Below are 24,817 nucleotides of genomic sequence, written 5' to 3'. Positions count from 1 at the left end.
AAAAGAAAAAACAGATGATGCCAATTTAGTAATAAATAGTGAAGAGTAGACTGTCACAACACTATAATGAAAGCAGTTGTCAAAATTAAAGGGCAACAAAGACATCTTCTGGACATCTTAAGAACTGCATAGTTGTTTTTAAACAAAAGATCCTATTTCCACCTAAGTGTAATAGTTGTTTAAAAACCACACATTACGAAGAGCAAAATCAATCTGTAATTAGGTTTGAAATTTTAAATATTACATGATTAAATTACAGACATACAGCATTTAAAAAAGAAAAATACAAAATTCTTGCATAGACATTGGAATTATATCATTTCCAAAATACCTTTAAAACTATTTCAAGACAGATTATAAAGTCTACATATTTTAGTTAAAATAATTTATTTTCGTGTAAGGAAAGTATAAAATATTAGGAAACTACATGTACTGTTGAACCAATAACTTTAAAATTTTAAATAGAATACTTCATGAATCATGGAGCTCATTTATATCAAAATATGACTGGCAATTTGGTTATCAATTTAAGTAACTGTAACAAGCAAATTCATAACCACATTTGATTAATTTGTGATATGTCCTAGTACTATGCAATGTAATAGTTTAGAAAAGTTCGGTGAAGTATAATTATTGAAGGTCATATTTTTAAATGTGTCCACTCAGTTTGAATATGTGTTCTCTTCAGCCTGAAACTACTTGTAAACTTATATCACTGTAGGTGTAATTAATGATTTGTATATGAAATCGGACTCTTTTTTTATTCTTAGAGCATGAAGGACTGGTTGCACCCACAGTTAGCCACATTTAGAAACTACTATTGATGCCCACAATTTGCATCTCTAAACAATTTTGAGGGCAGATCTGGTTTAGGGTATTTTTAAAAAAAATACAGTCATAAAAACCAATCTGTAGTTCAACTAGCAAAACTCATCTTGCTTTATTTAGTAATAGTTGTGTTTGGTAAGAAATGTGCTTTAGTTTTATGTAATCTCAAATGAATAGATACTCTACAAATGAAAGTATGCCTATTTCCTAAAGTTATCTTTTCTTAATATCTTCCTATGATATGTCATAATGACATTTCATGACTAAATGTTTCTAATACCAGAACTAAGCATTCAATTCTCTGGACTTTGTTTCATGTCACTTTTATCTTTTCAAATTGTTGTCTGATGTAATAGTTCATGATTTTTATGATATAGAAATTCAAACAAATAACTAAAGATAACCATAAAGAAAGTTTAAGAGAGGTGATATTAAATCAAGTTCATGAAGGGTAATAGATTATCTTCATATGGAACTGAAGTGCTTCAGTAACTTAAGTAACATGATTATCTTTTTTTTTTTTTTTTTAACTGACCACTGTCAGCTAGTTTTTGTACAACTACTAAACAGGTGAGTTTCTTGGTGTATGCTCATTTCTCTTTAGGCAGTTACATTCGATTTGATCTTGGAAAGTTGCTCCCAGAAATTCTGTAAGAAATAAGATTTAATTAGTCAAATAGTGGTGACTTAATTTTGTAATGGATCAGCTAACTTAAGGTAATTCTGCAATAAATAATTTCCGTATTTTAGATGTGCGCAATTTAAAGAAGACAAAATGATCCCATTGGTGGCTCACACCTGTAATCCCAGCACTTTGGGAGGCTGAGGCAGGTGGGTCACCTGAGGTCAGGAGTTCAAGACCAGCCTGGCCAACATGGTGAAACCCTACCTTTACTAAAAATAAAAAAATTGGTCGGGCATGATGGCGCATGCCTGTAGTAATCCCAGCTACTCGAGAGGCTGAGGCAGGAGAATTGCTTGAACACAAGAGGTGGAGGTTGCAGTGAGCCAAGATTGTGCCACTGTACTCCAACCTGGGCAACAAGAGTGAAACTCTGTCTCAAAAAAAAAAAAAATACTGTGGACTCAGTGGGACATGGCTGATTAAAGCAGGAAGAGTCAGTGCAGCAAGAGCCAAGCTTAAGCTAGATCTGCTGCTGGGGTAGGTCATTTTAACAGATGAGCAGGAGCAGGGATGCCAGGAAGATGGGGGACAGGTAATACTTGAGAATCTAAGAAGTCAAGTGTTGAGCAGAAGAGTGTATTCTTCATGAGAACTAGCAATGTTCTTAGGCTTTGAGCTAGGCTCTAGGGCTAGATTCAGACTGGAGAAGGAAGCAAGTAGGAATTTTAAAGAAAATTCAGAAGAATTTACAAAATTCTTAGCCTTCATGATTTCAGAGAGTTGAATTTATCTGCTGTTTACAGTATAAGTGAACTGCTTTGCAAATTCAGTGAGTAGAGTGAGTTGGTAGAGGATACAATTAAAGTAGTTCCTATGTAGCTATTTCATTGTTCCCTCACTAGTGAGCACTAGTACTCTGAATTATTTGACCTTGGTAGCCATTTCTCAGCCTTTTTGAATTATTATGTAAATACACTGGACTTTGGGAAAGATTTGGTGAATGTGGGAATTAAGAAGCCTTATGTTATCTGACAGTTCTTTCTAGTTCCCAGAGTAAATATATAATAGTACATAACAGTATTTCCTGTTATACATGACTAGCAAATATGGAGAGTACTTTTTTAATGATGAGAAATGATATTAAAACACAGAGAAAATAGCTTTACCTTCTCTTATCTTGGTTGCTCTGGTATATTTGTGCAGTCGGAGATGCGATATTCTGATGTGATAAAAGAGATGGAGAGATACTTATCCCTCTGAGTTGCCGAAAAGCTATTTCTGCATGGATGCTCCGAGGATTATTTGTCAGAATCCCAGCATTCTTGTTTTTTTTGTCTGAAATTAGAAATTTGAAATTTGAAAAATTAAAATTATGAAACAATGAGAAACATTAATTAACATAAGCATTAAGCAATATAGTTTGGTTGTCCTTCAGCTGAATGTATGCTATACATGTTTCATAAAGTGAATTTAAAATTTCAAATAAAAATATAGAATTATAACGTATTTTTAGCACTTGATGTGGCTTAAATTTCTGTGAGCTAGTGAATCAGTTTGATTTTTCCTAGATAATATTTTAAACATATGAATATCCAAACCTGCATGCTGTAATAAATGTAGAGATAAAGTGATTTATACTTTTAAAAATTGGGGCAGCACAGTCAAAAAATAGGAAAGAGATTGTAGGACTTTTTCAGCACATAACAAATCTTGAAGAAAGTAACAGGCATACCTTGAAATATTGTGGGTGTGGTCCCAGACCATTGCGATAAAGTGAGTCACACACATTTTTTGGTTTCCCAGTACATATAAAAGTTATGTTTACATAACTTTATAGTGTAGTCTATTAAGTGTGCAGTAGCATTATGTTTTAAAAAACAATGTACATACATTAATTTAAAAATACTTTATTGCTAAAAAATGCTAATGATCATGTGAACGTTCAGCGAGTTGTAATCTTTTTGCTGTTGGAGGGTCTCGTCTTAGTGTTGTTGGCTGCTGACCAGTCAGGATGGTGGCTGCTGAAGGCTGGGGTGGCTGTGGCAGTTTCTTAACGTAAGACAACAATGAAGTTTGCTGCATAGATCAACTCTTCCTTTCGTGAAAGATTTCTGTGTACAACATGATGTTTGATAGCACTTTCCCCACAGTAGTTCTTTCAAAATTGGAGTCAGTCCTCTCAAACCCTGCCACTGCTCTATCAACTAAGTTTGTAATATTCTAAATCCTTTGTTGTCATTTCAGCAGTGTTCACAGCATTTCACCAGGAGTAAATTTCATGTCAAGAAACCACTTTCTTTGCTCATCCATAAGAAGCAACTCCTCATCCGTTCAAGTTTGATCATGAGATTGCAGCAATTCAGTCACATCTTCAGGCTTCACTTCTAGTTCTCTTGCTGTTTCCACACATCTGCAGTTACTTCCTTCACTGAAGTCCTGAACCCCTCAAAGTCATCCAAACTCCCATTAGGGTTGCTATTTTGACCTCCTCTGATGAATTACAAATGTTTTTAATGGTGTCTAGAATGGTGAATCCTTTCCAGAAGGTCTGCAATTTACTTTGCCCATATCCATCAGATGAATCACTATCTTATTTTATTTTATTTTATTTTTTGAGACGGAGTCTTGCTCTGTCACCCAGGCTGGAGTGCAGTGACGCGATCTCGGTTCACTGCAAGCTCTGCCTCCCGGGTTCACGCCATTCTCTTGCCTCAGCCTCCCGAGTAGCTGGGACTACAGGCGCCCGCCACCATGCCCGGCTAATTTTTTTGTATTTTCAGTAGAGACAGGGTTTCACCATGTTAGCCAGGATGGTCTCAATCTCCTGACGTCATGATCTGCCTGCCTCAGCCTCCCAAAGTGCTGGAATTACAAGCGTGAGCCATTGCACCTGGTCAGGAAGCACTATCTATGGTAGTTAGAGCCTTACAAAATATATTTCTTAAATCATAATACTTGAAGTTACTCCTTGATCCATCAGCTGCAGCATGGATGTTGTGTTAGCAGGCATAAAAACAACATTCATCTCCTTGTACTTCTCCATCAGAGTTACTAGGTGACTAGGTGCATTGTCAGTGAGCAGTAGTCTTTGGAAAGCAATCTTTCTCAGCACTGGGTCTCAACAGTCAGCTAAAATACTTAGTAAACTATGCTGTAAACAGATGTGCTGTTATCCAAGCTTTGTACATCGATAGAGCATAGATTGATAGAGCATAGACAAAGTAGATTTAGCATAATTCTTAAGAGCCCTAGGAGTTTTACAATGGTTGAGTAATGGTTTCTTTAAATTGAGCAATGTATTCAACTTAAAGTCACCAGCTGCACTAGCCCCTAACAAGAGAGTCAGACTGTCCTTTGAAGCTTTGAAGCCAGACATTGACTTCTCCTCTCTAGCTATGAAGGTCCTAGATGGCATCTTCTGATATAAGGCTGTTTCATCTACATTGAAAATCTCTTTTTTAGTGTAGCCACTTTCATCAATGATCCTAGCTAGATCTTCTGGATAACTTGCAGCAGCTTCTCCATCAGCACTTGCTGCTTCACCTTACACTTTTATATTGCCTGATATAATAGTTCATGATTCTTTCCTTAAATCTCATAAAGCAGCCTTTGCTAGCTTCAAACTTCTCTTCTGCAGCTTTCTCACCACTTTCAGCCTTCATAGACTTGAAGAGAGTTAGGGTCTCTGGATTAGGCTTTGGCTTAAGGGAATGTTGTGTCTGGTTGATATCCTATCCGGACCACTTTATCCATATCAGCAATAAGATTGTTTCAATTTCTTATCCATGTGTTCCTTGGAGTTGCATTTTTAATTTCTTTCAAGAATTTTTCCTTTGCATTCACAACTTGGCTATCTATTTGATACAAGAGGCCTAACTTTAGCCTATCTTGGCTTTCAACATGGCTTCCTCACTAAGCTTAATCATTTCTAGCTTTTGATTTAAAGTGAGAGATGTGAGATTCTTCCTTCCTTAGAGGTCATTGTAGGGTTATTAATTGACTTAAAAAGATTACTGATCACAGATCACCATAACAAATATAATAATAATGAAAAAGTTTGAAATAGAGAATTATCAAAATGTGATAAAGACACAAAGTGCCATGTTGTTGGAAACATGGCACCAATAGACTTGCTTGATGCAGGGTTGTCACAAACCTACAATTTGTAAAAAGCTCAATATCTGTGAAATGCAATAAAGTGAAATGCAATAAAACAAGGTATGCTTTTACCTGAGAAGGAAGTTAGTATCTGAGAAGGAAGTTATGAAGATGAATCCAGGGTTAAACTAATAAAAAAATATAAAAAGATAATGATATTCCTGAAGATGACTTTGTTCTGTTAAGGAGGTAATAACAATTTGGTATGCCCAATTTTACTGACAGTTGTAGACAAAAGCATGACAATCTTCATTATTATTAAAACCTGGAAGTCATAATGACATATAAGTATGAAAAATGAGAAAATATAACATCTTAGTGGAGTAAATTATGCTGGTTTGTTTTTCAGTGGGTTTCTTTAAAAAACTTGAATCACATGGAACAGTCTACTATTTTTTTATAGTAGGCTCTTAGATCATTTTATAATTATTGTGATGTTCAGTTTTATTGTCTAAGAATGGTCTGAGGACAAATGGGAAGTCAGAAGGACTGGAAGAGGTGAGCCCTCAGAGAAGGAGTAGTTACCCCCGATTTTGCCAAAATGATAACCAGAAAAGATGTGGAATTAGGGAACAGGCTTATTCTAAAGTTGAACTAAAATTTATATAGCAGAATAAACCACTTCCATGCTTGTTCTTTTAATATACTCCCTCTTTTAAAACTCTACCTCTTGAAGCCCTTGTCTAGTATTTGCTTCGTGAATATTTTCTTCTGATTTCAAGGGGAAAGTGAGATCTCTCTGCAGAATATCCTTTGTACCCCGGGATTCTGTTATGCTTTTACATCTCTGATTTCCACTTTTAGCAGGATGCACTAATGAACTGGTTTTAGTAGTTGTTTGCTCTGACATCCATGAAATGAAATAAAAGCTTTGGAAAGATATGTCAGGAAATAATTGTTCAAGTATCACGAAGTTCACATTGCAAGTGAGCAAATGTTTAGTCACAACATACTAGTAGCTGAGTACAAAAAAAGCTATAATAAAACTAAAAATAATAAAACTATAATCTCTGAAATCAAAATGGCCATAGGAAACTTGAACAAACATGCAATTTTAGGAAATTTAAGTTAAAAACAAGGAATTTTAAGTACTATTAGAAATTAAAGTGATATTTTTATTTCAAATGAAGTGATTCTTTTACATTCTATCTGAAATTATTTGTCAAAATACCTTCAGCTTCAGGAGTTAAAGTGACGTCGGATCCCAAGTAATGGCTGAATCCACTAGGCAGAATTACATTTGTTATCTTTATGGGAGGAGTTTTCACTTGGCCAAATGATCTGCCATCCATAGGAGAGTGGGTAACAGGAATAAGCTACATAATAAAATAAAACAGTTAATAACATCTCATCTCCAAAACTCAGATCAATAGGCTTAATCCTTATAACAAGTCTGAGTAGACAATCAACATTCTTTGTAGTCAGGAGCTACCTGCTTGCCTAAACTCAGAATTGGTACTAGGTAAAACCTGTAAAATCAGCAGAGCTTTTTGGGGAGTTAACTCCCTCAGAACCTTGTGTTCTTTTTTTTTTTTTTTTTTTCAGACTGCATTGTACCATCACTAGAATCTAGTGCTTAATGGCAACTTGCCCTTTCCAAAGGGTCTCAACAAGGTAAGTATGGAACTAAGGAAATGAGAATTAAAACTTCCCCATTGTAATGCTTTTTCTTTTTTTGTGTGTGAATAGAATTTCTGGGACGTAAAAGTTATTTCTCGAAATCTTTGTATTCTTCACATTACCTAATCAGATGACTTACAGTTAATTAGTTTTCAGAACAAACAGTAAATAAAATGGGACTTAAGAAAAGCATCTTATAATAATCAATTTTAGTGAATGTAGTAAAACTCTCTAAATAGTATTTACATTTTACACCTACTGAGGATTAAGGGGCTTTTGTAAGAATTTCAGGAATTAGCAAATAGACGAGAAAAATATTTTAGGAAGGGGACTCTTGCTTCCCCTAGAAATTTATGCCTTCTCTGCTTTTGTTAAGCCTGACCTTGTTTATACGTGTGAATTCTGAACATACAATTCAGCTTATTTTTAGAGATGGAGGCCTTTTCTCTTTATCTAAAATTACCTATTTAACCTCATACTTCAGTAAGTGTTACCAAGAATGCTGCTTTATAATGCATGCTAAGGTATTAGTCCTTTTACTAAAGCTGGTCAGCCCTAAATTCCCTAACGAATTCCTTTGTGGGGGTTTCTTCCCATCACTAATCTAGAATGCTGTTAAATTTCCTTCTGAAACTAAACCCCCAAAATGTTTTGGTTTAAAAGAACTTTAGATTTCATTTATTTCCTCCTTATTTGCTGTTAAAAAGAAAGGCCAGTAGCAACTAAGACAAAGACAAACACATTTGACTGATAAACTTCAGAAGTTTTCTGTACTTGAGTCTCCTGAACAGCTAGTTAAAAGCAATAATGGCTTGATTTTGTTCTAGTCCTGAAAATAATTAGTGTTGAATCTAAAAGAAAATTTCTCTAAAATAAAGATTTCAAATACCCCCTTTATTTTACTAACCATATATAGATAAATAATATTTAATAAAGTATTTATATACGGAATAACTAAGTGGAAAGACAGTTAAATTCCTATGTACAGCACTGATTTAAATGGCAAGAATATGTATCTAGAGTAACTCAAGATGACATTATAGTACTGTAAGGGGAAAATCTGAGTTCACTATATGATAAATAGAAAAGAATAGCCAACAAACAAACCCTTTAGTAAAGTATTCATTATTGGTTGAATTTTGAGTTATGCCAAATTAAATGCTTAATTAAACCAATGCTTAAAGAATTTTATATGAAAATTGGGATCTTCAGAGTTCTAAGTGGTTACTTTATGTCTTTTCAATTTAGCCTGCATTACCTTAAAACAGAATTTATGAATTTTAATATGGTAATTTTCATAGGTCTTTCACTGGAGCCCTCACATATGTGGTATGGCAGGAAGAATAATGCCCCTCCCCTAAAGATATCTACATCCTAATTCCCAAAACCTGTGAATACCTTGCCTTACATGGCAAAGTACTTTGCAGGTGTGATTAAGGATTTTGAGATGGGGAAATTATCCTGGATTATCGAGGTAGAAGGAGGCAGAAGGTCAGAGAGAAGGGGAAGTGATCATGGAAGCAGAGGTCTAAGTGATGGCATTGCTGGATAAGAGCCATGAGCCAAAGAATGCGGATGGCCTCTAGAAGCTGGTAATGGCAAAGAGTAAATCCTTTCCTAGAGATTCCAGAAAAAATGCAGCCCTGCCAATACTTTTTTTTTTTTTTTCCAAGACAGGGTCTTGCTTTGTCACCCAGGCTGGAGTGCATTGGCACGATCTTGGCTCACGGCAACCACCACCTCCCAGGCTCAAGAGATTCTCCCACCTTAGCCTCCTGAGTAGCTGGGACTATAGGCATGTGCCATCATGCCTGGCAAATTTTTTTTTTTTTTTTTTTTGTAGAGACAGGGTTTTGCCATGTTGCCCAGGCTGCACTCCAACTCATGGGCTCAAGTGATCCACCTGCCTCAGCTTCCCAGAGTGCTGGGATTATAGGCATGAGCTGCCAAGCCTGGCCCCTGCAAGTATTTTTGATTTTAGTCCTTTAATACCGGTTTTCAGACTCCTGACCTTCAAAACTGTAAGACAATATATGTTATTTTAAGCCACTAAATTTGTGGTAATTTGTTATAGCAGCAATATGAAACTAGTACAGGTGGCATACATTTTTCAAGAAGTGACTTGCTTCGGGAATATAAAAAAGGGAAAAGGAAAGAAATCATCCCAAATCACTGAACTAAATTTTATTTGGCCATTTGCTCTCTTTTGAAAGACTGGGGCCTGTGACAAAGATTTGAGTAGATGACATTAGATGATGCACTTTTTTTGTTACATCATATAGATCAATGGCTAAATTTCTTTTTGGAAACCATAGTTTTTAGAAAAAAATTTGTAGATATAGTCCACAAATGAATCAATTTCCTTTGCCTAAACTAAATAATCTTTTTTAAACATTGTACAACTTTTTAAGTCACAAGTCTTTGTAGCTACTTTGACCTATAATAGAAGCCCTTTGGTTAATCAAAAAATGTCAAGATTAATTTTAAAAGAGTTAATAAAAAAGTAAGGGGGCCGGGTGCAGTGGCTCAAGCCTGTAATCCCAGCACTTTGGGAGGCCAAGGCAGGTGGATCGCCCAAGGTCAGGAGTTCGCGACTAGCCTGGCCAGCATGGCAAAACCTCATCTGTACTAGAAATACAAAAATTAGCCTGGTATGATGGCACATGCCTGTAGTCCCAGCTACTCAGGATGCTGAGGCAGGAGAATCAATTGAACCCGGGAGGCAGAGGTTACAGTGAGCCAAGATTATACCACTGCACTCCAGTCTGGGTAGCAGAGCAAGACTTTGTCTAAAAAAAAAAAAAAAAGTAAGGGAATCATTGTCTAATTGATATTCATCTTTAAAAAATAAAATATGTAAAAGTACATGCGTTCATCAATCTTTTGATGAAGGACCAAGGCTTTTTCTGTAGGCAAGGGTCCCTTGATTGGTATTTTTTATTTGATTGTTTTTGGAGACATCATACCCTTATTTTGCCTACAATTTCCAGTTTTGGTTTCTTTAAAATAGCAAGAATTTAAAGGCATGTGGAAAAAGTCTGAACACAATCATTTGTCTAGCTTTTAAAAATAATTTCCTTACATGTTTTCTCTGCATTTTTATCATTTTCTTCATATTTTAGTTTTTTCTCCCACATCTAATTTGAACCTATCGGGGAGGGCATTAGAAGAGGTGGGGAGAGAGAGAGTGCCCTTTATCCAGACTTTCCAAAGTATTCCATTTGGTTTTCATAGACAAATAGAAATAATAATTTAAAATTTGCACTTAGAGTCCCTGTGTTTATTTAAAATAACAAGAACTGACATACAGTTAGCTCTTGATAAGTATATGAATGTACTGCTGAAGGGAGAAGTGGACTAGAGAGGAGCCTACAAGTATCAAAAGTTGAGTATGTTCTGCAATTGGGAGTGTCACCGGAATTAATCTGGTGAGTTCAGTGAAAGCCTGTTAGGAGAGCATGTATGGTAGTCCTGTCTCTTTCCTATTCAGTGTAATGTTTTTAAAGTCACCTCTGTTCATGGACTCTAATGTCCTTGGTTTCTGGTTTTCACTTACATCAAAGATTCATTTATATTCTCTACCGTGGTCCAGGTCTTCATAACATCTCTCTTGGATTATTCTAAAAGCCTCTGAGCTGGTTTCCCTTCTCTCTCCAGCCTCTTTTTTTTCTCAAACCACAGCGTTCTAATAATGTTACTTCTCTGTTCAAAAACCATAGATTTTCTGTGTTAAATTTTGTCTTTAGAAGATGCTCATGAAGAAACTAGGTGGTCAAAGAGAATTTTCAAATGACATGCTTTTATAATTTCTTCTCTCTTTAATCTCTTTCCTACCATGATCAGATACATTTTAGGGCTCCTGAGTAAAAAGTCCAATTATCCTAACAAAACACACAGATAGAGGCACACATCTCCTTTCTTAGATAAACTACACAATCCAGAGAGTTGAGTTCAGAATTCCTTCCTTCCCTTTCTGTGTGCCTAAAGGGAAATAGTTTTATTGTTAGTTTCTATTTATGAAAGTGATATGTTATAGTTTCCTATATTCTAGCATCATCTGACATATTGAGCATACAAATATTAAATAACTTCCCTTATGTCAGAGTATGAAGTATGCTATTAAGAAAAGGATGTTCCCTGACTTATATATATATATGTGTGTGTGTGTGTGTGTGTGTGTGTGTGTGTGAGCACACATGCTCTATTCACCAAATCCAGCTGCCTTTGATAGTAATCACTAAATAGATACTAAGATCATGCTCATCAAAAACACCATAGGTTTAAACATTTAAATCAAAAGATATAATATAATGTTCATTTACTAATAATTAATGTGCTTCAAAAGGAAAATTGTAAATAATATAATTATTACCAAATTTTTCTTTGCTTGTAGTTCAGCGAGGTGAAATTCAGCTTTTGCCCTATCATCTGAATTCACAGGACTTCCATCTAACATCTGTAAGTTAGGCAGTCGAAATATAAGCATGTGGCGATGTAGCATTTTTCTACAAATCTGAGTAAAGTTAAAAATAACAATTTATTCCTACAAAACTTTTATTTCAAAGATTAACCTGTATAGAGAAGGAAATTTAGCATAGGCAACAAAGAGGACAAATAATAGTTAACTTATACTAATAGATGCTACAGATAATGAGCTACCTTTTTGAAAAATTACTCAATTTCCTATTATGCCTAATAAAGAATTCTTTTTTAAACTATGACTACCATTTAGAGGTTCAGCCTCCTTTTAAAGTAACAGTATTGTTCACTAACTACAGGCAATCCAAACTCATGAATAGGATTACATTATGGAAGTTCACTTAAAAGTAACTATTTTGAAACTTATATTTTCTCACAGGCATTATCTAATTAATTCAACACACACCTACTGAACTACATGATCCATCTCTTCATAGTATCAGCCTACTCTAAAAATTTGAGAGGGATTTAACAAAGTTGGTTTGAGGTTGTTAACTTCAAAAGGGTCTGCTTGCAAGGATAGCTATTGCTGGTGTTAGGTATTTGGTGTTTTGAGAGTGTTCCCACCATTCGTTAATTGGTAAGAGGAGTTTATTGTGCCTAGACTATTAATACGAACAATATGATTTATGCTGCACCTCATTTCCTTCTGGGGTCTGGAATTTTGGTACATGATAAGAAGAGTGTGCCTATGTAACCATCCCCCAACAAAATCGTTGAATGCTGAGTCTCTAATGGGCTGCCTTGGGCAAAAACATAACACACAAATTGCATCATTTTTCTTGCTGTGTGAAGAGTATGCTCTGTGTGACTCCTTGTGGAAGAGAAGGAGCATAAGAAAGCCTGCCTATGGATTCCTCCAGAATCTCCCTGTGTCTCTTTCCCTTATCATCTGGCTGTGTATCCTTATTATGTCACTGTAATAAGTCTTAGCCATAGTACAATTATGTGTTGAATCCCATGAGTCCTCCTAGCAAATCTCTGAACGTGAGGGTGATCTTGAGGATTGCTGACACAGATAGTATGCAGCAAACAAAAAGAGAATAAGAAAGAAACTATCGAGAGAGTATGAATAAACTATCTTTTTTAAAAAAAGAATATAGTAGATTATATATACAGTAATGGAGAAAGGTCTCAATACATAAAATCAAGTAAAAAAAAAACAACTTGATTGCATTCTAGGCCACAAAGCAAAATTCATAAATACCAAGAAATTTATGTTTTCCTCTGATTGTTTTCTCTGACTAAATTATAATAACATTAGAAATAAATGACAAAGATAACTAGAAATACTCTATAGATTTGAAATTAATATAGACACACACATCTCCCTCAATAACTCATGAGTTAAAGAAGAATCCTTTGGGAAGTAGATTTTAAGAAGTAAAAAGCAATAAAATATTACATATAAAACTTTTAGGATGTTGCTAAAGCAGCAGTTTATAACCTAAAATGTATTGACTGATTCTGAAAAGAAATTGAAAATTAATGAGCTAGGTATCCTACTTAAGAGTTCCTTCTTTCCTTCCTTCCTTCCTTCCTTCCTTCCTTCCTTCCTTCCTTCCTTCCTTCCTTCCTTCCTTCTTCCCTCCCTCCCTCTCTCCCTTCCCTCCCTCCCTCCCTTTCATTTTCTTTCTTTCTTTCTTTTAAAGAGATAGGGTCTAACTCTGTTGCCCAGGCTGAAGTGCAGTGATACAGTCATAGTTCACTGTAACCTCGAATTTCTGGGCTCCAGTGATTCTCCCACCTCAACCTCCCAAGTAGCTAGATCTACAGCTGCACACCACCACATCTGGCTAATTTTGAAATTTTTTGTGGAGACAAATCTTGCTATGTTGTCTAGGCTGGTCTCAAACTCCTGCCCTCAAAGAGATCCTCCTGTCTCGCCATCCCAAAGTGCTGGGAAATAATTTTTTTGAAAAGCAAACTCAAATAAACTAAAAGAAGATAATAATAAAGAGTGGAAATTAATGAAATAGAAAACAAAATAATAACACACTTGATGAAGCCAAAATATGGCTCTTTAAATAAACTATTACAATAGACAAGCCTGTAACAGGATTCATCAACAATAAAAAAGAAAAACAATGACTTTAGGTATAAAAAAGGTGACAAAAACATGAATATGATGAACATTTTAAAACTCACAGGAGGATTTTGGTTCCAAAATGGTAGCAAAGAGGCAAGCTGGCTTCTCACCCCCCAAAAAAAACCAGAAAACAAATATACAGTGCTGAGATCTTCACCAGCAACAACCCAGAGCTCAAGAATGAGGATAAGACAGTTCCCTGGGCCACAGAGAAGTGGAAAAACTCTTAGCAGATGGCAGGAGAACTGGCCTTCCACATACATGATGCCCCTTCCCCTCCCCGCCAACCCCTCCACCGAATCCTGCCAGACACCAACTGTGCAGAAAATCTGCCCTTAACTCATGGTTTATATCCTGGAAAAAGTAAAATGGAGGTGATCAGCCAGCTTCTCCATCTTCTTGGGCTCCCTAGCAGGAGACCTGTCATTGTGTTAACCTGTGGGTAGTATCATGACTGCCTGAAGGGAGAAATATCCCTGAGAATAGGCAGAGACAAACAGGGGAGGCAGGACTACCATCCCCAGCCCAGAAACTCTGCTCTGTAACTTGGCCAAAGGAGATGCCAAATAAAAGTGGCTGCAGGAGGTACATTCCTCTGGTCTCCTGGTCAACAAGCCTTCCCACACTGCCAGGATAATCCCTTTGGGATGCCCCTCATTTGAGATAGGCAGTGCTCTGACCAGTTACTAGAGCTGAGGTGAACTTGGCCGTAAGGTGCCACCCCAGCTAGAACCAAAAGGCAAGCAGCAACCTAACAGTGAAGATTTGCTAAACAAATACATTTAATAAAAAACAAAACAAGCTGGAAAGAGAAAACTGGAATAAGTAACTAATCTTTCAATGCAAAGACATAGATGTATACTCACAAGAAACAATAGTAGACAGGCACCCATGACCTCCCCAAAAGCATAAAGCAAAAATCCAGTGACTGACCCCAATGAGATGGTGGTTTGCAAGCTTCTGACCAATAATTCAAAACATTAATTTTAAGAAAATTCAGTAATCTCCAAGATAACTCAGAAAAACAATTTAGAAATTTATCAGAAAAATTTAACAAAGGAATTGAAATAATAAAAAATATCAAATAGAAATCTTGGAACTAAGAAATAAATTTGCTGACCTGAAAACTTCTTTAGAGGCTCTTGACATCAGAATAACCAAGCAGAGGAAAGAATCAATGAGTTCAAAGACTTGCTATTTGAAAATATATGGGGGTGGGACGGGGGAGAAAGGAATGAAAACGAATGAAGACCATGTACAAGATATAGAAAATTGCCTCAAAAGACCAAATCTAAGAATGATTGGTATCCAAGAGGGATCTGGGCAAAGTGCAAGAGGTAGAAAGCTTATTCAAAGAAATAATAACATAAAACTTTCCAAAACTTGAGAAAGATAAATCCAGGTTACAGGAATGTCTTAGAACACCAAGCCAACTCAATCCAAATAAGACTACCCCAAGGCATCTAATAATCAAATTCTCAAAGGTCAAGATCTGAAAAGCAGTAGAGATAAGAAGGAAATAACATAAAGAAGTTCCAATGTGTCTGGTAACAGACTTCTCAATGGAAACCATATAGGCCAGGAGCGAATGGAATGACATTTTCAAAGTGCTCAAAGAAAAAAAGAACTGCCATTAAAAATACTTTATCCAGCAAAATTGATGTTCTCATTTGAAGGACAGATAAAGTCTTTCACAAACAAACAAAAGTGGAGAGAATTCACCACCACTATGCCTGTCTTGCAAGAAATGCTAAAGGGAGTTCTTCAATCTGAAAGAAAACCTATTAACATGCAAAAGAAAGCTTTTCAAGGTATAAAGCCAACTGGCAAAATTAAGTACATAGACAAACCCAGAATACGCTATTATTATATTTGTGGTGTGCAATCCACTCATAATTCTAGTACAACACTCCAGAAACCTATCAAAAACATTAATAGTTACAGCAACCTATTAACAGCTAGTTAACTTGAAAATATGGGCCAGGTGCGGTGGCTCATGCCTGTAATCCCAGTGCTTTGGGAGGTCGAGGTGGGCAGATCACCTGAGGTCAGGAGTTTGATACCAGCCTGGCCAACATGGTGAAACCCATTTCTACGACAAATACAAAAATTAGCCAGGCGTGGTGGTGGATGCCTGTAATCCCAGATACTCAGGAGGCTGAGGCAGGAGAATTGTTTGAACCGGGGAGGTGGAAGTTGCAGTAAGCCAAGATTGCGCCACTGCACTCCAGCCTGGGTGACAGAGCCAGACTCCATCTCAAAACAAACAAACAACAACCAAAAAAAACACCAAAAAAACAAAAAACAAAAAATCCCAAAATGAAAACATGTAAATTGAAAGAAAGTTAAAATGTAGGGGGCCAGAGAATAGAGTTGTGTAGAATTTTTGTGTGTTTTTTTCCTTTGTTTCTATTCTTTTTTTTTTCTAGTTTTTTGTTTGTTTGTTTTGTTTTTGTTTTTTTGAGACAGAGTTTCACCCTTGTTGCCCAGGCTAGAGTGCAGTGGTATGATCTCAGCTCACCACAACCTCTGCCTCCCGGGTTCAAGTGATTCTTCTGCCTCAGCCTCCCAAGTAGCTGAGATTACAAGCATGTGCCACTACGCCTGGCTAATTTTGTATTTTTAGTAGAGACAGGGTTTCTTCATGTTGGGTCAGCGTGGTCTTGAACTCCCGACGTCAGGTGATCCACCTGCCTCGTCCTCCCAAAGTGCTGGGATTACAGGTGTGAGCCACCACCCCTAGCCATTCCTGTTCTTTTATTTACCTTCTCAGATAAGTTGTCATCTCTTTAAAATAACTTGTTATATCTATAATTTTTTAAGCTTATGGTAACCACAATGCAAAAACCTATAACAGATTCATTAAAAATAAAAGCAACAAATTAAAACACTTAACTAAAAAGGAAGAAAATCACTTATCCACAAAGGAAGACAGTAAAAAAGGAAGGAGTTACAAAACAACTGAAAGCAAGCAACAAAATAGCAGTAGTAAGTTCTTATTATGAATAATAACACTGAATGTAAATGGTCTCAGTGTTCCAATTAAAAGGCATACAGTGGTGGAAAGGATATAGAAAAAAGACCTGAATGTGGGCCAAGATGGCTGATTAGAAGCAGCTGCAGTCTGCAGCACTCACAGATAGGAGTGAAAGCAGTGAGTGAACTCAGCACTTTCAGCTGAAATATCCAGGTTCTCACATTGGGACTGACTAGGCAATCAACTGGATCCATGGGGAACAAAGAAAAGCAGGGTGGGGTGACAGCCCACATGGGAGTGGCACAGAGCCAAATGAACCCCCATCCCCAGCCAAGGGAAGCGGTGAGTGTGCCATCGTGCCCAGGAAACCACGCTTCTCCCATGGATCTTTGCAACCCACAAATCGGGAGATCCCCTTGTGAGCCCGTGTCTCCAGGGCTTTGGGTCTGATACACAGAGCAGTGTGGAGTCTTGGCAGAGTAGCTGCTCAGGCACAGAGACCCAGAAGTTTTATATACTCCAGTGCTGGGATTCTGGCAAGGCAGTAGATCTGTCTGTACATTCCCCTAGGAAGGGGGTTGAATCCAGGGAGCCAAGCAGTGTTGGTCTGCAGGCCTCAGTTTCATGGCACCTCATAAGTTAAGACCCACTGGCTTAGAATTCCAGCCAGCCAAGGGCAATAGGCTGAGTCTGCCTGAAACCAGAGGCAGTTCCTGGGGGAAGGATGAGTCTGCCTGAAACCAGAAGCAGTTCTTGGGGGAAGGGATGGCAGCCATTTCTGTGGTTCGGTCAACTCAGCGTTCCAGCCTGCCATCTCTAGAGAGTCCAGGTGGTCTGGACGAGGAAGGTTCCCCCTAACTGCAACACACCTGCTTTGCAAGATGATGCTCAGACTGCTTCTTTAAGTGGCACCCTGATCCATTCTTCCTTACTGGGCGGGGCCCCCTTTTGGGGGGCCTTAAGTCACTCCAGCCAGGCTTATATGCACTGAACCCTGATCTCTCCCTGGGATGGAGCTCCTATGGGGAGAGGCAGCCAGTGTCTCTGTTGTTTGGTTGACTCAGCTTTTCTAGCCTGCTGGATCTGGAGAGTCCAGGAGGTCCAGACGAGGAAGAGTCCCTGACCAATGCAGCACACTGGCTCTACCAAAAGCAGCCAGACTACTCCTGTAAGTGTGTCCCTGATCCTGTTCCTCCTGACTGGGTGAGACCTCCTAACAGGGGTCTCCAGACACCTCCTACAGGTGCATTTGGGCCAGCAACAGGTCAGTACCACCCTGGGATGGAGCTTACAGAGGAAGGAGCAGGCTGCCATCTTTGCTGCTTTGCAGCCTTCACTGGATATACCTCCAGGTATGGGAAAAATGGAAGCAATTAGGGTCTGCAGTGGACTCCCAGCAAACTGCAGCAGCCCTATGGTTGCTAAAAATTAGTGGCCTGATTGTTAAGAACAAACATACAAGAACGTCAACAAAAATGACCCCACAAAAGCCCCACTCAAAGGTCAGCAATCTCAAAGATCAAAGGTAGAAAAGCCCCTAAAAATGAGAAAAAAATCAATGCAAAAACATTGAAAACACAAAAAGCCAGAGTGCCTTTTCTACAAATGACCACAACACCAAATAACCAGCAAGGGCACAGAACAGGGCAGAGGCTGAGATGGCTGAATTGATAGAAGTAGGCTTCAGAAGGTGAGTAATAACTTACTTCGCTGAGCTAAAGGAGCATGTTGTAACCCAATGCAAAGAAGCTAAGAAACATAATGAAACAATACAGGAGCTGATAATCAGAATAGTCAGTTTAGAGAGAAACATAACTGACCCGATAGAGCTGAAAAACACAACATGAGAACTTTACAATGCAATCATAAATATCAATAGCAGAATAGACGAGGCAGTGAAAGGATCTCAGAGCTTGAAGACTATCTTTCTGAAATAAGACAGGGCCGGGCATGGTGGTTCATGCCTGCAATCTCAGCACTTTGGGAGGCCAAGGAGGGTGGATCACCTGAGGTCAGGAGTTTGAGACCAGCCTGGCCAACATGTTGAAACCTGTCTCTACTAAAAATACGAAAATTAGCTGGGCATGGTGGTGTGTGCCTGTAATCCTAGCTACTCAGGAGGCTGAGGCAGGAGAATCACTTGAACCCAGGAGGTGGAGGTTGCAGTGAGCCGAGATTGTGCCACTGCACTCCAGGCTAGGTGACAGAGTGAGACTCTGTCTCAAATAAAATAAAATAAAATAAAATAAAATAAAATAAAATAACAGATAGAAAAGATTAGAGAAAAAAGAACAAAAAGGCATGAACAAAACCTCCCAGAAATATGGCATTATATAAAAAGATTGAACCTATGACTGATTGGGGTACCTGAAAGAGATGGGGAGACTGGAACCAAGTAAGAAAATATGCTTCAGGATATTATCTAGGAGAACTTCCCCAACCTAGCAAGACAGGCTAACATTCAAATTTAGGAAATTCAGAGAACCCCAGTAAGATACTCCATGAAAAGATCAACCCCAAGACACATAATCGTCAGATTCTCCAAGGTCAAAATGAAAGAAAAAATATTAAGAGCAGCCAGAGAAAAAGACCAAGTCACCTACAAAGGGAAGCCCATCAGACTAACAGCATACCTTTCAGCAGAAATCCTACAAACCAGAAGAGACTGGGGGCCAATGTTCAACATTCTTAAAGAAAAGAATTTCCAACCTAGAATTTCATATCTGGCCAAACTAAGTTTCATAAGCAAAGGAGAAATGAGATCCTTTTCAGACAAGCAAATGCAGAGGGAATTTGTCACCACCAGGCCTGCCTTGCAACAGGTCCTGAAGAAAGCACTAAATATGGAAAGGAAAAACCATTATCAGCCACTACAAAAACACACTGAAGTACACAGACCAGTGACACTATGAAGTAACCACATAAGTGTGCAAAATAACCAGCTAGCATCATGATGACAGAATCAAATTCACACATAACAATACTAACCTTAAACATAAATGGTCTAGATGTCCCATTAAAAGACACAGAATGGCAAGCTGGATAAAGAACCAAGACCCCAATATCAGTATGATATTGGTTGGAAGATTGTAATATATGGCTCATTATTTTGAGGTATATTCCTTCAATAACTAGTTTATTGAGAATTTTTAACATGAAGAGATGTTGAACTTTATCAAAGGCCTGTTCTACATCTATTGAAATAATTATGTGATTTTTGTCTTTAGTTCTTTGCATGTGATGAGCCAAATTTATTGATTTGCGTGTGTTGAACCAACCTTGCATCACAGGGATGAAGCCAACTTGATCATGGTGGATAAGCCTTTTGATATGCTGCTGGATTTGGTTTGCCAGCATTTTATTGAGGATTTTTGCATCAACAGTCATCAGAGATATTGGCCTGAAGTTTTCTTTTTTTGTTGTATCTCTGCCAGGTTTTGGTATCAGGATGATGCTGGCCTCATAAAATGAGTTAGGGAGGAGACCCTCCTTTTCAATTTTTTGGAATAATTTCCATAGAAATGGTACCAGTTCTTCTTTGTACCTCTGGAATTAAGCTGTAAATTTGTCTGGTCCTGGGCTCTTTTTGGTTGTTAGGATATTTATTACTATCTCAATTTCAGGACTCATTATTGGCCTATTCAGGGATTCAATTTCTTCCTAGTTCAGTCTTGGGAGGGTGTACATATCCAGGAATTTATCCATTTCTTCTAGATTTTCTAGTTCATGTGCATAGAGGTGTTTATAGTATTCTCTGATGGTTGTTTGTATTTTTGTGGGGTCAGTGGTGATATTCCCCTTATAATTTTAGATTGTGTTTATTTGATTCTTCTCTCTTTTCTTCTTTACTAGTCTAGTTAGCAGTCTATCTATTTTATTAGTTTTTTCAAAAAACCACCTCCTGGAGTTGTTGATTTTTTGAAGGGATTTTCATGTCTCTTTCCTCCTTCAGTTCTGCTCTGATCTCAGTTATTTCTTGTCTTCTGCTAGTTTGGTGTCTGTTTGCTCTTGGTTTCTAGTTCTTTTGGTTGTGATGTTAGGTTGTTAACTTGAGATCTAACTTTTTGATGTGGGCATTTAGTGCTATAAATTCCCCTCTTAACACTGCTTTACCTGCCCCCAGAGATTCTGATACATTGTCTCTTTGTTCTCATTAGTTTCAAAGAACTTCTTGATTTCTGCCTTAATTTTATTATTTACCCAGCAGTCATTCAGGAGCAGGTTGTTCAATTTCCATGTAGTTGTGTGGTTTTGAGTGAATTTCTTAATCTTAAATTCTAATTTGATTGTATTGTGATTTTACAGACTGTTTGTTATGATTTCAGTCCTTTTGCCTTTCCTGAGGAGTGTTTGACTTCCGATTATGTGATTAATTTTTGAGTAAGTGCCATGAGACAATGAGAATGTATATTTTGTTGTTGGGGGGTGGACAGTTCTGTAGATATCTATCAGATCCACTTGATCCAGAGCTGAGTTCAGGTACTGAATATCTTTGTTAATTTTCTGTCTCAATGATCTGTCTGATACTGTCAGTGGAGTGTTAAAATCTCCCACTATTATTGTGTGGGAGTCTAAGTCTCTTTATAGGTCTCTAATAACTGCTATGAATCTGGGTGCTCCTGTATGGTGTGACTATATATTTAGGATAGTTAGCTCTTCTTGTTGAATTGAAACATTTACCATTATGTAATGCTCTTCTTTGTCATTTTTTTATCTTTGTTGGTTTAAAGTCTGTTTTGTCAGAAGCTAGGATTGTGACCTTTGCTTTTTTCTGTTTTCCATCTGCTTGGTAAATTATCCTTCATCCCTTTGTTTTGAGCCTATGTGTGTCTTTGCATGTTGAAGTGGATCTCTTAAAGACAGCATACTGATGGGTCTTTCAAGCATTTCCCTTGAAAAATGGCATAAGACAAGTTGTCATGTCTCTATCCTCCTTCAGTCTCTCACCACACCTATCCAACATAGTATTGGAAGTTCTGGCCAGGACAATCAGGCAAAAGAAAGAAATAAATAGTATTCAAATAGGAAGAGAGGAATTCCAACTATCTTTGTTTGCAGATGACATGATCCTGTATCTAGAAAACCTGATAATCTCAGCCCAAAAGCTTCTTAAGTTGATAAGCAACTTCAGCAAAGTCTCAGGATACAAAATCAATGTGCAAAAAAGCTAGCATTCCTATACACCAACAGCAGGCAAGCAGAGAGTCAAATCATGAATGGAACTCCCAATCACAATTGTTACAAAAAGAATAAAGTACCTAGAAATACAGCTAACAAAGAATATGAAGGACCTCTTCAAGGAGAACTACAAACTACTGCTCAGGGAAATCAGAGAGGGCACAAACAAATGGAAAAACATTCCATGCTCATGGATAGGAAGAATCAATATTGTGAAAATGGCCATATCACCAAAAGTAATTTATAGATGCAGTGTTCTTCCTATTAAACTGCCATTGACATTCTTCACAGAATTAGAAGAAACTATTTTTAAAAACAGCCCAAATCGTTAAGACAATCCTAAGGAAAAAGAACAAAGCTGGAGGCATCATGCTACTTGACCTCAAACTATACCACAAGGCTACACTATCCTAAACAGCATGGTAGTGGTACAAAAACAGACACATAGACCGATGGAACAGAATAGAGAACTCAGAAATAAGACCGCACACCTACAACCATCTGACCTTTGACAAACCCAACAAAAACAAGCAATGGGGAAAGGATTCCCTATTTAATAAATGGTGCTTGGAGAATTGGCTATCTCATATGCAGAAAATGGACACTGGATGCTTTCCTTACGCCTTATACAGAGGTTAACAAAAGATGGATTAAAAACTTTAATGTAAAATCCAAAACTATAAAAACCCTGGGAGATAATCTAGGCCATACCGTTCAGGACATAGGCACAGGCAATAATTTTGTGACAAATATGCCAAAAGCAATTGCAACAAAAGCAAAAATTGGCAAATGGGATCTAATTAAACTAAGGAGCTTCTGCATGGCAAAAGAAACTATCATCAGAGTGCACAGGCAACCTACAGAATAGGAGAAAAATTCTGCAATCTATCCATCTGACCAAGGTCTAATATCCAGAGTCTACAAGGAACTTAAACAAATTTACATGAAAAAAGCAAACAACCCTATTAAAAAGTGGGCAAAGGACATGAACAGATACTTCTCAAAAGAAGACACACATGAGGCTGACGAACATATGAAAAAAAGCTCAACATCACTGATCATTAGAGAAATGCAAATCAAAATCACGCTGAGATACCAACTTACAATTACTAAAAAGTCAAAAAACGACATGCTGGTGAGGTTGCAGAGAAAAAAAGCTTTTACACTCTTGGTGGGTGTGTAAATTTGTTCAAACATTGTGGAAGACAGTGTGGCAATTCTTCAAAGATCTAGAACCAGAAATACCATTTGACCCAGCAATCCCATTACTGGATGTATACCCCAAGGAATATAAATCATTCTATTAGAAAGATACATGAACGCATTTGTTTACTGCAGCACTATTCACAGTAGAAAAGACATGGACTCAACCCACATGCCCATCAGTGATAAACTGGATAAAGAAAATGTGGTACATATAAACCATGGAATACTATTCAGTCATAAAAAGGAATGAGATCATGTCCTTTGCAGGGACATGGATAGAGCTGGAAGCCATTATTCTGAGAAAACTAACACTGGAACAGAAAACCAAACACCACATGTTTTCACTTATATGTAGAAGCTGAATGATAAAAACAGATGGACACATAGTGGGAACAACTCACCCAGGGGCCAGTCAGGGGTGGGAGTCGGAGAGGGAGGCCATCAGGAAGAATAGCTAATAGATGCTTGGCTTAATAGCTAGGGGATGGGGTGATCTGTGCAGCAAACTACCATGGCATATGTTTACATATGTAACAGACCTGCACATCCTGCACATCCTGCACATGTACTCCTGAACTTAAAATAAAAGTTGAAATTTTTTTTTTAAAAAGAAAGAAACAAGACCCAACTATATGCTGCCTTCAAGAAACTCATTTCACCTATAAAGATACACATGGACTGAAAGGGGTGGAAAAAGATATTCCATGCAACTAGAGCACCCCGCCCCTTCAAATAAAAGAGCATACTTATATTATATACTATACTTATATTAGATAAAAGAGTCTACACATCAAAGACCTTCAAAAAAAAAAAAGACGAGGAAAGACATTATATAATAACAAAGGTTTCAATTCAGCAAGAGGACATAACCATTATAAATATCTATGCACTGAACACTAGTGCTCCAAAATATATAAAATAAACATTAATAGACCTAAAGAAAGAGACAAGACTGCAACACAATAATAGTAGCGGACTTTAATATCCCATTCGCAGTCATGAACAGATCATCCAGACAGAACGTTAATAAAGAAACAGTAAAGTTAAACTATACACTAGACCTAACAGGCCTAACTGACATTTATAAACATTTCACCCAACTGCTTCAGAATATACATTCTTTTCAACAGCACATGGAACATTTTCCATAATAGACCATATCTTAGGCTACAAAACATGTTTGCACAAATTCTGAAAAACAAATAATATCAAGTATCTTCTTGGATCACAATGGAATAAAACTAGAAATCAATAACAAGAGGAACCCTGGAAAATACACAAGCTTATGGAAATTAAACAACATGATCCTGAATGGCCAGTGGGTCAATGAAGAAGGGAATTAAAAAATTTATTGAAACAAATGAAAATGGAAATAAACCATACCAAAATCTATGGGATTATGGCAAAAGCAGTACCAACAGGAAAGTTTATTGCAATAAATGCCTTTATCAAAAAAGTTGAAAGCCTTCAAAATAAACACCCTAATGGTGTGCCTTAAGCAACAAGAAATGCAAAAACAAGCCAAGCCCTAAATTAGTAGAAGGAAAGAAATAATAAATATCAGAGCAGAAATAAATGAAATTCAGACTAAAAAACAGAAGATCAACAAAACAAAAAGTTGCTTTTTCAAAATATAAACAAAATTGACAAATTTTAG

The 24,817-nt window shown here is 37.3% G+C and overlaps 1 protein-coding gene across 5 annotated transcripts in view; it reads right to left on the bottom strand.

The window, feature by feature from the left end:
* Positions 1–203: 203 nt before the first annotated feature.
* The window catches only part of LRRC9 (leucine rich repeat containing 9), a 154,716-nt gene continuing 130,102 nt past the window's right edge, over positions 204–24,817 (bottom strand). For 3 of the 5 annotated variants that reach the window (XM_054447570.2, XM_054447574.2, XM_054447571.2), the window contains 4 exons: positions 11,604–11,744; positions 6,783–6,927; positions 2,620–2,788; positions 204–1,476 (listed from right to left, as the gene is read on the bottom strand). In XM_054447570.2, the coding sequence (XP_054303545.2) occupies positions 1,437–1,476; positions 2,620–2,788; positions 6,783–6,927; positions 11,604–11,744 (495 nt within the window). In that variant the 3' untranslated portion in view covers positions 204–1,436. The remainder of the gene's footprint in view (positions 1,477–2,619; positions 2,789–6,782; positions 6,928–11,603; positions 11,745–24,817) is intronic. The other 2 variants (XM_054447572.2, XM_054447575.2) reach the window with 1 other exon arrangement.

This window comes from Pongo pygmaeus, chromosome 15 (genome assembly GCF_028885625.2).
Source record: "Pongo pygmaeus isolate AG05252 chromosome 15, NHGRI_mPonPyg2-v2.0_pri, whole genome shotgun sequence".
In the NCBI taxonomy this organism is placed as follows: Eukaryota; Metazoa; Chordata; class Mammalia; order Primates; family Hominidae; genus Pongo; species Pongo pygmaeus.
The sequence above is the reverse complement of the archived record's forward strand: the minus strand, read 5'-3'. Positions and strand labels throughout refer to the sequence as shown.